Source organism: Camelus bactrianus, chromosome 21, assembly GCF_048773025.1.
Source record: "Camelus bactrianus isolate YW-2024 breed Bactrian camel chromosome 21, ASM4877302v1, whole genome shotgun sequence".
In the NCBI taxonomy this organism is placed as follows: Eukaryota; Metazoa; Chordata; class Mammalia; order Artiodactyla; family Camelidae; genus Camelus; species Camelus bactrianus.
Window position 1 is genome coordinate 10090757 of NC_133559.1, and position 14431 is coordinate 10105187.

General features: G+C 34.4%; 1 protein-coding gene across 1 annotated transcript; it reads left to right on the forward strand.

Moving 5' to 3' along the window:
* The first annotated feature begins 5895 nt into the window (after positions 1-5895).
* On the forward strand, positions 5896-7124 carry LOC105069567 (olfactory receptor 10R2-like). The gene has a single exon (XM_010955712.2). It carries the CDS (start codon positions 6033-6035, stop codon positions 6972-6974), a length of 942 nt encoding a protein of 313 aa, XP_010954014.2. The 5' UTR covers positions 5896-6032; the 3' UTR covers positions 6975-7124.
* The last annotated feature ends 7307 nt before the right edge of the window (positions 7125-14431 follow it).

Consider the following 14431-nt stretch of genomic DNA (forward strand, 5'->3'; position numbering starts at 1 on the left):
ACTTGATTCTATAACCTTCATGATGAGATAAGCATAAAGTTTCAAAATCACTGTTTTAAAGTGGTTGCTTTGAGTGGAGAGGAAAGAGCCCAGCAAGAAAAATAATATTAAAGGAAATAATACCAATAATAGAGCACCTCCTATGTGGCAGGTGCTGTTGTAGGTCCTTCACACATGCTAATATGTTAATCCTCACAGCAGCCTGTTTTCCAGATGGGGAAACCATAACATGGTTTATGGTTAAGTAAGTTGTCCAAGGCCACATAATCACTAAATGGGAGAACTGGGACCCAAATTCAAGTTGCCTGCCTCCAGATTCCATGCTCTCATCTACGGCATGATACTGTCTTTCTTAAACCTAGTACAGAACCTAATAAAAGTTTGTATTGTGACTTCTGAGTGTTCCTTATTATAAATACATCTTTATACATAAATCTGTTATAGGAGAGATTTTTTTAAAAAAATGAAATTAGAAGTACAAATTGGATGAATATATTTAACAGTTTTGATACATTTTGCTGAATTACCTTTTTTTCCCCCAATATTATACATATATTTAATGAAATTATTTCCAGGATATCCTAGGGTATCATACAATAGTCCATGTCTACCATCATAGTTCTGCACAGTCAGAATTTATGGAGAATATTGCAATACCCACAAAAGCAATGAACTTGCAGCATTGCAAGGGCCATGAAAAAAAGCACAATTATAATCCACATGCACTATTCCATCACTTGGAATGATGTTCAACAATGGCTGAGATACTATTAGGTTTTAGACTAACTCTCAGCTAACTCCCCAAAACTGAGCCAAACACATATTTTGCTGAATTTTTTTGGATAAACTTACAACCAATTTATAATCCTATTTCCAAGCATTTTTGTTGCTGGTCATATAGTCCATATTACCACAGCTAATTTGATGATCTCAGGTTAATTTTAATTTGCAGTATATTTTAAATTAGCTGAAATAAATTTTTATTTAGTCGATGTACATCATTCCTATGTTATAAAGTTATACTACAAAGTTATAGTAATCAAAACAGTATGATACTGGCATAAAAGCAGACACCTAGATCAATGGGACAGAATAGCAATCCCAGAAATAAACCCACACACCTATAGTCAATTAATCTATGACAGAAGAGACAAGAATATACAATGGAGTAAAGACAGTCATTTAAATTAGTGGTGCTGGGAAAAGTGGACAGCTACATGTAACAGAATGAAATTAGAACATGCTATCACATCATATACAAAAATAAACTCAAAATCCATTAAAGACCTAAATGTAAGACCAGAAACCATAAAAGTCCTAGAAGAAAACATAGGCAGAACATTCTTTGAAAGAAATTGCAGCATTATTTTTTGGGTCTGTCTTCGAAGACAAAGAAAACAAAAGCCAAAATAAACAAAAAGGACGTAATTAAACTTAAAAGCTTTTGAACAGCAAAGGAGATCATGATATCATGAAAATATAACCTACTGAATGGGAGAAAATACATGCAAATGATATGGCTGATAAGGGGTTCATATCTAAAACATAAAAAGCTCAAACAACTCAACACTAAAAAAAAAAAATGATTAACAAATGGGCAGAAGGCCTGAACAGACATTTTTCCAAAGACATACAGATGATCAACAGGCACATTAAAACATATTCAACATCACTAATCATCAGAGAAATCCAAATCAAACTACAGTGAGCTATCACCTCATGCTTGTTCAAATGGCTATCATCAAAAAGTCTACAAATAAGAAATGTTGCAGCATGTGGAGAAAAGGAAACCCTAGTATACTGTTGATAGGAATATAAATTGGTACAGCCACTTGGAAAACAGTATGGAATTTCTTCAAAAAACTAGAAATAGAGCTACCATATGATCCAACAGTTCCATTCCAGAGCATATATCTGAAGAAAACGAAAATGCTGATTCAAAAAGATACACACATCCCAAGTGTATCAACAGATGATTGGATAAAGAAGATGTGATATATATGTATGTGTGTATATATCTATGTATACATGTACATATATATAATGGAATATTACTCAGCCATAAAAAGAATGAAATTTTGCCATTTGCAACAACACGAATGGATTTGGAGGGTAGTGTGCTTAGTGTAATAAGTCACACCGAGATAAATACTTTATGTTATCCTTACATGTGGAATCTAAAAAAATAAAACAAACAAATGAATATAACAAAACAAAAATGGACTCATAGATACAGAGAGCAAACGTGGTAACAAGTGGGGAGAGGGAAAAGACGGTGGGCACCATGAGGACAGAAGATTAACAAGTACAACCTATCATGTATAAAATAAATAAGCTACAATTATATATTGTACAATACAGGGAATACAGCCAATATTTTATAATAACTGTAAATAAAGTATAATTCATGATAATATTGAATCACTATGTTGTAACCTGAAACTAATATAATATTGTAAATCAAATATACCTTAATTAAAAAAAAATATGGTGTCTAGGGTACAAAAGTTGATGTTCCAAGTGTTGGGAAGTAGAAGCTGACAGACTTTAGAGACCAGGGTTTATAAACCAGTATAACATTACTTTCGCTATAATCTCTTGGTACAAGTAGTCATCTAGCCTACCCTGATTCAGGGGAAAGTTATTGCCTGTGGATGAATTTTCTCACTGAAATACTTCCTGGAGAGCTAGCCATGGTCCCGATCTGTGACATAACTAAATGAGAGAGAAGCCACTGAGTCCTGGTCATCAAATTCTTACTTAATACCTTAGAATTTTCTCCTCCTGTTCCATCCCTACAGCATCTCTAATGTAACTTATACAAGAGCAGGTCACATGAGCCCCTAAGAGAGACATCCATGAGTGTCTAGTATTTCTCCTTTTCCAGCCCAAAGTGTCTGGACTCACTGGCAGAAGGAATAAATATGCAAAGCGAAATTAGGAGGTAGTTGTAATAAGGGAGCAGTCTCAGCTAAAACCTGAAACAGGACACTATTACATCTTACTCCACAACCCACATTTTCTTTTTCTTTATTGAGCAAATATCAGCCATGCTCACGTTACATTCCAGGAGCAAATGAGTTTCCCATGTGTCTGAAAGATTTATGCTGCCTCTGGCGTTCTAATACTTCACCCTCTTCTAGCTTTCAGAAATGAGAATGTGAAATGGATCGTTTCTTCCCAACTGAAAATAAAATTTTAGTCATTAGGTAAGGGATACTCAAAGGAAGTTGTTCCATTATGTCTGTTTTAACAAATAGGACCAAGAAAACCTCTACAGCTCTAATAAATCCCCAGAGAATTTCTAAGAGGAAACCAACTAACGTCCACAGTGCATTAGAAAGGGCCTTCTCTTTGACCAACGAATTCTCATGGTGTATTACTACAGTCCTACTTACTAATTGGCGAAATTATGGACACGCATTGGGCGCCATGTGGTAATTAACTCCCTGTGGAGACAGGAATCTCAGTAACAACCAATGCATTGAGGCCATCGCTAATGTAAGAAGGAAAGACCACTGTCATGCTCACTGAGGAACTGCCCCAAGGATAAAGGCACAGGTGATATTTTTGTGTGGAGCAATGTAGATAGTTTTCTTACACTGGCCCACAGTTTGTGGAAGAAAAACCCTGGGGCATTATGACAGGGAAGATAATTTTGGCAATTTTCACCTAGAAACCTTCATCGATGTCTGAGAATGAAGATACCTGCATGTCACTGGACTCTTAAATAATTTGACAGAATATGAAATTTTAATTTTTATTTAGGAACTTTTATTTCCTTATTGAGAAGAGCAGTGACAATCCAGTCATTTATTTGAATGTCAAATTTAAAAATTGTTGCCAGTGATCTCTTTTCCCCTACTCATTAGGAGTGGAAAATATGTGATCAAATGATAGAAAGGACAGTTGGATGGTGGAAAAAAGTGTAAGGATAAAGATAGAACCAACATCATGAAGAAGGTATGGCTGCGGGATAAGTTTTGATTTTTTTCATTGGAGGATATACAGTATTAGAAAGAAAGAACAAAAACTACAGGAAATACATGTTCAAGCATTTTTACTTAGGAGGCACATGGTGGTGCAAAGGGGGCCAAATTGCTATAAAGTGAACTAACTGAAATGATTATTAATTAATAATGGGCTATTTAATTTATTTATTCAGGGAGCACTTATATCCCATATATTCTATTGACTTAAGTATTGAGCTGTGTTTTGAGGTTACACAGAGAGTAAGTTGTGGTCTTTATCTCTGAGGATGTCGAGTCTATTGAAAAGACAGCCAGGAGAAAATAATTTGGATATAATATGTTGAGTATTTTCATAAAGACACATGAAACAAGCTTTAAATAAGTCAAGCTTTAAATATATTAGAAACAAAAAATTCTCCCTAGACACATTACAGAAAGTTCAAAAACTAGTGACTTTTAAAATTGTGAAGAATGAGTGGGCCAGAGATGAAAGTTAACATGTATTTGAGGCTGAGATCTCTCTCTCTCTCAGCGTGAAGCCTTGAAATACAAAGGCATATATAGAAAACTGTGTGTATTTTAGTGCAAGTCCTGTGTGATTAAAATTTAGAGCATAAGGTTGTAAATGTAGATGGGGGTAGAATTAGTTGCCCTTTTAACCAACTTAAGAAATTGTCTTTAACACTACAGGTGATAAAGTTACTGAGCAAAATAATGAAAAATCAGTTTACTCTTTCCACTTGTTAAGAAGACAATTTAATTACCCTATATTTCCTTTTCCTTTTTCTTTCTTTTCATTCCTCCAAAGCTTTCTTTGAATATGTAATAACCACCTCTCCAAATTCAGGACACTATCTCCTATTTGCCAAATATTTTATGCGGCACCTAGACTCTGTTAAATAGAGTCAGTGTTTTCCATTGTAAATTTATTTTCAAACTTTAGCTCCCACATAGGTTCCAAGGATGAGTTTGTAAAAGTAAGTGACATATTGTAGGGGTTGGCAGGAGAGAATCATGGAATAGCCATTGAGTAATGCGACCTTTTTTTCCTTTCAGAAACTCCACCTTTCTTTGGATAACTAGTCACTGTCCTGAGAATGATCCTAATAAGAGAAAATACTCAAAAAAAGGAGACCAGAAAGTTGGAATGGTAGACATGATATCTAAGGAAGAATACTAGAGGAGTTTTTGTTCCGGTCAAAAACACAGTGTGTATTTCTTATTTATAAAGTTTAGAGATAAGGCAATTCAGAGACACAAAAGAGGAGCCAAAGCTTTTGATTCTAGTCCCATTTAAAAAATTCACTAACCCTTTGCTAAGCAAAAGATTAAACAATGATAAAAATTCTGTTATTTGCAAAGGACTTTAACACCAACAATCACGTGCTATTAAAATTAAAAGGTTTAGTTAGGGAGATAATGGTGAAAACCACCCGATAATCAGAAAAGAAAATGAGAGAGCAGCACTTTTCTTCTCTCAGTTTGATTGAGGTATGATTGACACACAGCCCTCATAAAATTAAGGGAACTTTGTTCTTCAAGGACAAGCACTATGAAGACAAATCAATGGTTCTGACCTAGATGAAGAAAGTATTAAAAATAGGAGGGAAGTAGATCTTCAGACATCGGTGGTATCACTGATGGAATACATGTGTCAGTAATGTGGATAAAATGATGACCACTTAAAATAATAATTAATGTAGATAAAGTTTTTTTTGAGGATTAGATTACTAAAATTTAAGCAGAGACTATAAAAGGCTACATGAAGGAGGCCTGAAGAATTGACTTTCTTTGAATAAATATCTGTACATTTGACATGAACACTTGTCACCAAATGCACTACTAAAATCAATGACAGAAAATTAGCACTGTGGGTGCATACTGATTTAGGATAATTTTTGCTTGGTTTCCAATCCTTTTTTCTCTCTCCCATGCCTGTGGCTTCTCTCTCAAACCAGACTTGTGCTAGTTACTTTATAAAGGGTAAGTCACCCTGATTTCTCACTTTCAAAGTTCTCTGGACCCGGTCACATTGACTTGACTGTGTGGGATCAACGCTCCATGGCCAATTCCTCCTGCGTTACCGAGTTCCTCCTGCTGGGTTTCTCCAGCCTTGGGGAATTGCAGCGTGTCCTCTTTGTGGTCTTTCTCTGCCTCTATTTGATCATCCTGAGTGGAAACCTCATTATCATCTCAGTCATCTGCTTGGATCACGGCCTCCACACACCCATGTACTTCTTTCTAGGTGTCCTTTCCACCTCTGAGACCTTCTACACAATTGTTATCCTGCCCAAGATGCTTATCAATCTGCTCTCTGTACTCAGGACACTCTCCTTCATGAGTTTTGTCTTCCAGATGTACTTCTTCCTTGGCTTTGCTGTCACCAATTGCCTGCTTCTGGGAGTGATGGGCTATGATCGCTATGCTGCCATCTGTCAGCCTTTGCACTACGCCATTCTCATGAGCTGGAGGGTATGTGGGCAACTGGCAGTGACTTGTATTCTTGGTGGTTTCCTAATATCTCTGTTGGGAACAATTCTGGTCTTTAGCCTCCCTTTCTGTGGCTCCAACAAGGTCAACAATTACTTTTGTGATATTTCAGCAGTCATCCGTCTCGCCTGTGCTGACACCTACATCAATGAACTGATCATCTTCATTGGTGGGGTCTTGGTGCTTGTTGTGCCTTTGATCTTCATCTGCATCTCTTATGGATTTATTGTCTCCACTGTCCTGAAGATCTCATCAGCTGAAGGCAAGCGGAAAGCATTCTCCACCTGTGCCTCTCATCTCATCGTGGTCATTGTTCACTACGGCTGTGCGTCCTCTGTCTACCTGCGACCCTCAGCCCAGTATACAACAGGCACAGACAGGCTGGTGACAGTGACTTACACCATCATCACCCCACTGTTGAACCCCATGGTATACAGCCTCAGGAACAGAGATGTACAGCTGGCCATTCGGAAAATGATTAGGAAGACTGGTTTTTCTGTTAAGTCTTTATAATTAAAACATTTTTCAAGAGTTCACACACATTTGGGTGAAATGTGTCTCTAACTGTCATAAAAGCTTCTAGTCTATTCTGTATAACTGTGTGGCCTTGGATGAGTTGTTTGTGGGGCTGTAATGATCTCTTATGTAAAGCAGACATAGTAATGTATGTGTACATGTATATATATGTATGTGTGTGTGTATATATATGTATGTGTGTGTGTATATATATATACATATATATATATCTCAAGTTTTTTGCAAAGATTAAGGGCAATAGCAAACATCTGTTATTAAAAAACTCTCCTGCTTCTCCTCTTCCTCCAGACATAGTTCTCAAAAGGGTCTCAACAACCATTATCTCTTGCTCTATGTTTGGCTTGTTAACCCCAAATCTCTGATGGTCCTCTTTGTTTAAGGTTATGTCCAGCCTTCGCATTTTAAAATTACTACACATATCTCTATTATTGGCTCCCATTTCTCAGTTTTCAGATTAAGTCTTTTTAGATTATTTTCCTTCTTATTAGTTAAATAATTAAGGCATTTAAGTTACTACATTTCTGTATAAGCATAGCATTGGACATCTCAATTATTTTGTTCGGTTGTTTTTTTCCTTCCTGATAGGTTTGCAATTGTCATTTATTACTCAATTTTTTTTTTAGAAATGGAGTATTTATTTCTTATAAATATTTTCTTGCTGCTATTTAAATAACTTGTTATTTATAGTTTTGTGTGCTGTGTTAATGAGAAAAATGTGACATATAAGTTCTATTTTTAGAATTTATTGGATTTTTATTATTTATTTCTCCCAAATTATTCTTGATGAAGTATTTTCATTAAATTAATTTTCAATATGCGTAGTATTATTTGTTTTGAGGATATGTGAACTGTCATGGTTTAATGGTGTTGAATCCAAATACTTAACTGCATATACAAATGAGCTTTTTATTAAATTCCTAGCAAAACTGACTTATTAATTTTGTTATGAAGTCTGTTTTTTTTTTTTTTTAATTCTAAATAAACCTTTTGGGATTCAGCATATATATTCTACCCTTAAACCCACCAAAATGATAACAGGAGTATAAAAAGCATAAAAGGACCCATCAAGAAGGCTCACAGTAAAGGACAGCACACAGGGGGTGTTAAAAAATTATACAAGCAACCAATTCACAGCACAAAACTGTGTTTGAACTTTCTCCTCACAACTGAGTCTCTCAGGTGATGCTGAAAAGAGTAAGATTGGCTTAAGGTTTTAATAAGGGACACAGCTTCTCGATCAGCGCTTCTTAAAACATCTGCAGTGAAGGGCCAATTAATTTTCTTTTTCCATCTTATCACAAGACAATATTTCAGCAAAATAAAATAAAAATGAATTATTAGAAAAATGAAGTGAAAAACCTGGCTGGCCAATTCTCTGTTCCAAAATATGTTTTCTAATCAGCTGTTTCAGTAATATGAAACTCTATAACAGTTGCTTAATATGTGTATTCAATTCCTTTTTGCCTGTTTTTTCCAATTTTATTGAGATATAATTGAGAAGCCTACCTACGCACAACACTACCATCACCCGGGGCAGCAAGTCCTTTATTTGAAGGAGAACTTGTGTGGAGCATTTTGGTTTCCACTACACAGGCACAAGTTTTTTTCCTATAGAGATGTTCTGTTTCTTTTTATTTTTTTCTATAGTAAATTTCTATGGGATCTGAGCATGCTCTTTTTCTGGGTTCATGTTTATGTGAGACTGATTTTCTTGTACTCTTAGAAGGGGCGGGGGGTCTAGTATAATATTCCCAGTTTTGTGGCTGTAGGGCACCCTCTTGTGTTGTCATCAGAAAGTATTCGACTCTTAATTGGAGCCTGTAAATTTTTCCTGGTTTGGCTGATGTTCTCAGACTGGCCAATTGATTTTTAAGCTGTTACTATTGGAAGTTATTTTTTGTTGTTCGCCTGATAGCAGGACTACCAGAAAAGGTTGTTCTTTTTCTCGGCTTTCTCTTTCACAATTTTTAATATTATAATTTGGGTTCCTTAAGTATATTTTGTTGAATCAATTTTTTTTAAATGTGGCCTTGGGTGTCATAATTTCTCTTTTGAATTTACTTTTTCCTTATTAAATTAGGAATAATTTACATAAATAAAATTCAAGTATTTTAAGTGTAAGTTACTTGTGAATTTTTTACAAAGATTCATTCATTTAACCTCCACATGATTAAAAAAAATACAATTATTTCTGTCACCTCAAAACTTATCTTTCTATTTTCTGATTGACTCCCTACCTCAGGACAACACAGCATTGATTTCCTTTTTCCAGCTTTTTTGAGATATATTGACAAACAGCATTGTGGTAGGTTAAGGTGTACAACTTGATAGCTAATACATGTAAATATTGCAAAATGATTACCACAATAAGGCTAGTTAACACCACCATTAGATCACATAATTATCTTTCTTGTAGTGAGAACATTTAAGATTTACTCTCTTACCAACTTTGAAGTATATAGTAGAGTATTGTTAATATTGTCACCATGCTGTATATTAGATCCCCAGAACCTATTTGTCTTATAAATGAAAGTTTGTATCTTGTGATCAATATCTCTCCATTTCTCCCAACCCCAGCCTCTGGCAACCGCTATTCTACTCTGTATGTCTATGAGTTTTAGATTCTACCTGTCAGTGAAATTCTATAGTTATTGTGTTTCTCTGTCTGACATATTTCACTTAGTATAATACCCTCAGGATTTATTCATGTTGTTACAAAAGGCAAGATATCCTTTTTTACAGATGAATAAAAAATAATTTTTAAAATATATTTTATAGTGAACTTCTACAAATATATATATTTACTTCTCTTTTTTTTTTTATCTTTAGTGCTTCTTTTATCTATAATGCTTCTTGTGTTTTGTGTAAGAAACATTTTCGTAACCAAGATTAAGGGACTATTCCCTTATATATATTCACTTCCAGAGCCTTATAGCCTTAACTTTTATGTGTGCTGTGAGTTTCATTTGTTTCTGTTTCATCTCTTAACCAAATACAAGGCAGCATAATTTAAATGCAATGAGACACCCATTTAAAGTATACAGTTTGACGTGTTTTGACAAATACGAATACCTGTGTAACCACTACCACGGTCAAGATATAACACATCTGTCACCTCCAAACTTTCCCTCATGTCCCCCCACTGTAGCACTATCAGTCCTAGGAAACCACTGACTGCTTTCTGTCACTGAAACTTTGTTTGACAGTATTAGAATTTCTTGCCAATAGAATCACGTACCATGTGTTTTTTGTGCTTTTTGGTTTCTTTCACTGGGTGTATTTTTTGAAATTTATCTGTGTTGTGTGTGTAGTTCGCTCTTTTTGTTTCATTGTATAAATGCACTACACTCTGTTTATCCAGGCACATGAAGATGCACATTTAGTTATTTCTCAATTTACAGGTCTTAGGAGCAGAGCTGCACAAATGTTTGTGTACATGTACCTACGTAACTGTATGGAGGTTTTTTTTTTATTATATTAAGCAAATATCTATGTGTGGAATTGCTGATTTATATAGTAAATATATGTTAACTTAAAAGAGATCTCCAAACAATTGGGCAAAGTAGTTTTGCCATCTCACACTTTCAATAGCAATGTACGAAGGTTATCAGTTGCTTGGCATACTCAAACTTGCCAGTCTTAATTCCATCCATCAGGTAGATGTATAATGATATCCAATTGCAGTTGGAATTTGAATTTCCTTGGTGACTAAATATGCCGAATATGTTTTTGTGTGTCTATTGGCCATCTCTATATTTTCTTTAGTTAAGTGCCTTCTCAAAATTTTTGTCCGTTTCCTGATTGAAATATCTTTCTAATTTTTAATTGGATCATTTTTATTTTTATTGAATTGTCTAAGAATTACTTATATTTTCTAGGTATAATTTTTTGTCACATATATATTATGCAAATACTTTTCCCATGCTGTGATTTTTTACTTTTTTTCAGTGTCTTTTGAAGAGCAGTAGTTTATTTTTAGTTTTGCTAAAGTGCAATGTACTGATTTTGACTTTTATAGTTCACACGTTTTGTCTCATATTTAAGAAAGATTTGCAAAACCTAAGCTCACTAAGACTTTATCTAATGCTATTTTTAAGAAGTTTTATAATGTCAGCTCTTGTAGGCAGGATATAATCCATTTCCAGTTATTTGTCATGTGGTGTGAGAACAGTGCAGTTCTTTCCCCTGCCCAAATGCACTGTTGTTGAAAATACTGTCTTTTCACCATTGAATTGGCTTGACAACCTCATAGAAAACTGAATCTATCGATGTGGATATAATTTTGGACATCATATTTTATCTCTTTGTCTACATTTATGCTAATAACAACTATCTATTTAAATACAGCTTTATAAATAAGTCTTGGAATCAGTGTAATTCCCTCTGGATTCTTCTCTCTTGGTTCCTGGGGGAAGCCATTTATGAGGGGGTGATATACCTCAAAACTTGGAGGGAAGCCACCCTCTGGGGTACTGAAGGAAGCCATCCATGGGAAGGTGCCTCAGCATGGAATTCTCTGGGAAAATGCCTCTGGAGATGGTACTGCTGAAATTGCCTGAGAGGGAGTGCCATTACCATTGAGTGTCCCACGTGCTGCTAGCCTCCAAGCAGAGGCAAGCACTCCAGAACCAGGGAGACAATTCTCTTCTAACTCTGGTGGCCCTCTATCACCTTCCACTGACAAAGCTTAATATCGTGTCAGCTGGCAAAGGAGAAATATTCCAGTATCACAACCAGAGCAATTAAAAGAAGGTTTAGAACTGAAATACAGTTACATTCTTAGTTTTCACAGTTTGCTTAGAATTAATATTGTGTGACTACACATGAAATGTAGAAGCTTTGAAATTACATAAATCCATTTACTCCTAACATATCCTTTATTCTAAACTGATTACATCTCTATACATAGACAGATGACTAGATAAAGAAGTTGTGGTATATTTATACAATGGAATACTACTCAGCCATAAAAATAATAAAATAATGCCATTTGCAGCAACATAGATGGACCTGGAGATTGTCATTCTAAGCAAAGTAATCCAGAAAGAGAAAGAAAAATACCATATAATATCACTCATATGTGGAATCCTAAAAAAAAAAAGGATAAATGCATTTATTTACAAAACAGAAACAGAATCACAGACATAGAAAACAAACTTATAGTTACTAGGTTTGGAAGGGGGTAGGAAGGGGTAAATTGAAAATTGGAGATTTGCAGATACTAACTACTATACATAAAATAGATAAAAAGACAAAATTCTTCTGTAAAGCACAGGGAACTATATTCAGTATCATGTGGTAACCTACAATGAAAAAGAATATGGAAACTAATATATCTATGTATATGTATGATTGAACTATTATGCTGTACACCAGAAATTGGCACAACATTGTAAACTGACTATACTTCAATTAAAAAAAATTAAAAAATGAAAATACGCCATAGGACAATGTAATAATTTTTGCTTTATTCATACATATTCCAAAGAAATTAAGAAAAATAACATTTTGTGTTTACTCAAATATTTATGCTTTTAATACTCATAATTTCTTCTTCATCATAGGTTTTTAATATCTGTATTGATTAATAGTGTCTCAAATGTAAAGATAAGGTTTTGGAGCAAGGATAGATTATCATTATTTACAGCAATAACTGAATAGGTTTCTATTGACCAAATTCTTCTGTGGTTATAGGATAGGATCCAGATATCACCCTACATGTATGAGGGCTGTTCTATATAATAGAAACCCTGAAATTAGAAATCTGGAGCTTACGTAGAAATGGAATAGTTGTTAACTTCCCCCATTGAAATATAAACACATAAGTTTGGGAAGATAAATCTCTCACTAACTATTTAGCTATAGTTCAGGTTTCAGAACTTGTCCTTTAAACTAGATCTCAGGTTTCTCTACTCAGAAGGCCTAAGGGGAAAAATTAAAATATTTATTTTATGACACCTATTTGCATTTGTGTCTGGTATAATTTTCCTTTTTCTTGAAAAATTTCTTCTAGTATTTCAGGTAGTACAGATCTGTTAATGACAATTTCTGTCTCTTTTTTTTAATTATGTAAATCTGTGTATTTTGCCCTCAAACTTGAAGAATATTTTCAGTGGGAATATAATCCTGAATTGGTATTTTTATTAATTTTTTTTCCTCTTATCATTTTTAGGATTGTGTTCTCTGGCCCCCATGTTTTCTGGTGAGAGGCCAGCATTTATTTCAGGGCTTGTATTTCACTCTTGTATGATCAAGAGAAACCATCGCGTGTACTTTCTTTCTAGTGTTGAATACGTTCTGTATCTGCCTGCTTTTATCCTATCTCCAGTGCCTTCAAGTTGTTGCTCTTTGTGTTTTTTCCAGAGTTAGTAGTTGTTATCTTCAAGAGGGTTGGCATACTAAGTACTTACTCATTAAGATGAGAAACAAAATTCTACTTGCCTTTACTTTTATGAAAGTTATAACCCCATAATATTAATAAAATATTTTTATGCAATTTAAACATTTTTTCTAATGCCTACTGAATCACTGATTAGATGGAAATTAATGCAGGGAATATAAAATTATATAAGTACCTTAAGAAGAAAATTTAATTCAAGAAATTATGTACCTACAAATTATTGGAAAGTTTGAAACAGTCAAGAGTCTGTCACTGGAATTATTGATCTTAAGAGCACTTGATCACAGCTAAAATCCAGAGGCCAAGGAAATGTTGCTGCTGCTGCTGGTGTAACATTTTTACAGTTTTCTCACAATACCCACAACAGTTTGGAACATAAAATGAGTCTAATTCCTATAATATACTCTCAACATTCAGATTCTTCTTATTTTGGTTCTCTGTGCAAGCAAGATAAAAGAAAGATGACCTCAATTTTGCCTCCTTTTTCACTATCATAAGGCAAACTAGGAAAGGAATTAAACTGAAATAAAGGAGAAAGAAAGGTAAGAAAAGAGATGAATTGGGCCTCTGGTGATGTCATAGCCTATGATTCACTAAATTTGCCTGCAACGCATCATTTGATGTTCTGATGTTTGTTCAGATATGGGAGTGATGAAGTGGATTCCATTTCCTTTGTATCTACTTAGTCTAATTTAACTTGGATTTTTTTTTTTCTTTTTGTGTTACAATAGACATAATTTATCCTGGAACCATTTCAAGCATATTAGTCAAGGAACAAGCCCTAGTTCTTCCATCCTTTGTCATATGTTGGGCAAAAAGCCCTGTTAAATCTCACACATTTCATCAACTTCTATCTGGAAAGAATCTTGATTAAATTTAACTGTGTGAGACTGAGAATTTGAATTGCATGGCTAAAAGCGGAAGTTTAAGACTTTCATCTTGATTTTTTTTCCTGCTATTTGGATAAAGCTAACTTATTGAATAAGATATCTAGCACAAAATGTGAAAGAAAGAGAAAAAAATATGCATTTAT

Bases quoted from the DNA above. Each gene is read 5' to 3' on its own strand.
- LOC105069567 (XM_010955712.2), top strand. From the start codon at position 6,033: ATGGCCAATTCCTCCTGCGTTACCGAGTTCCTCCTGCTGGGTTTCTCC.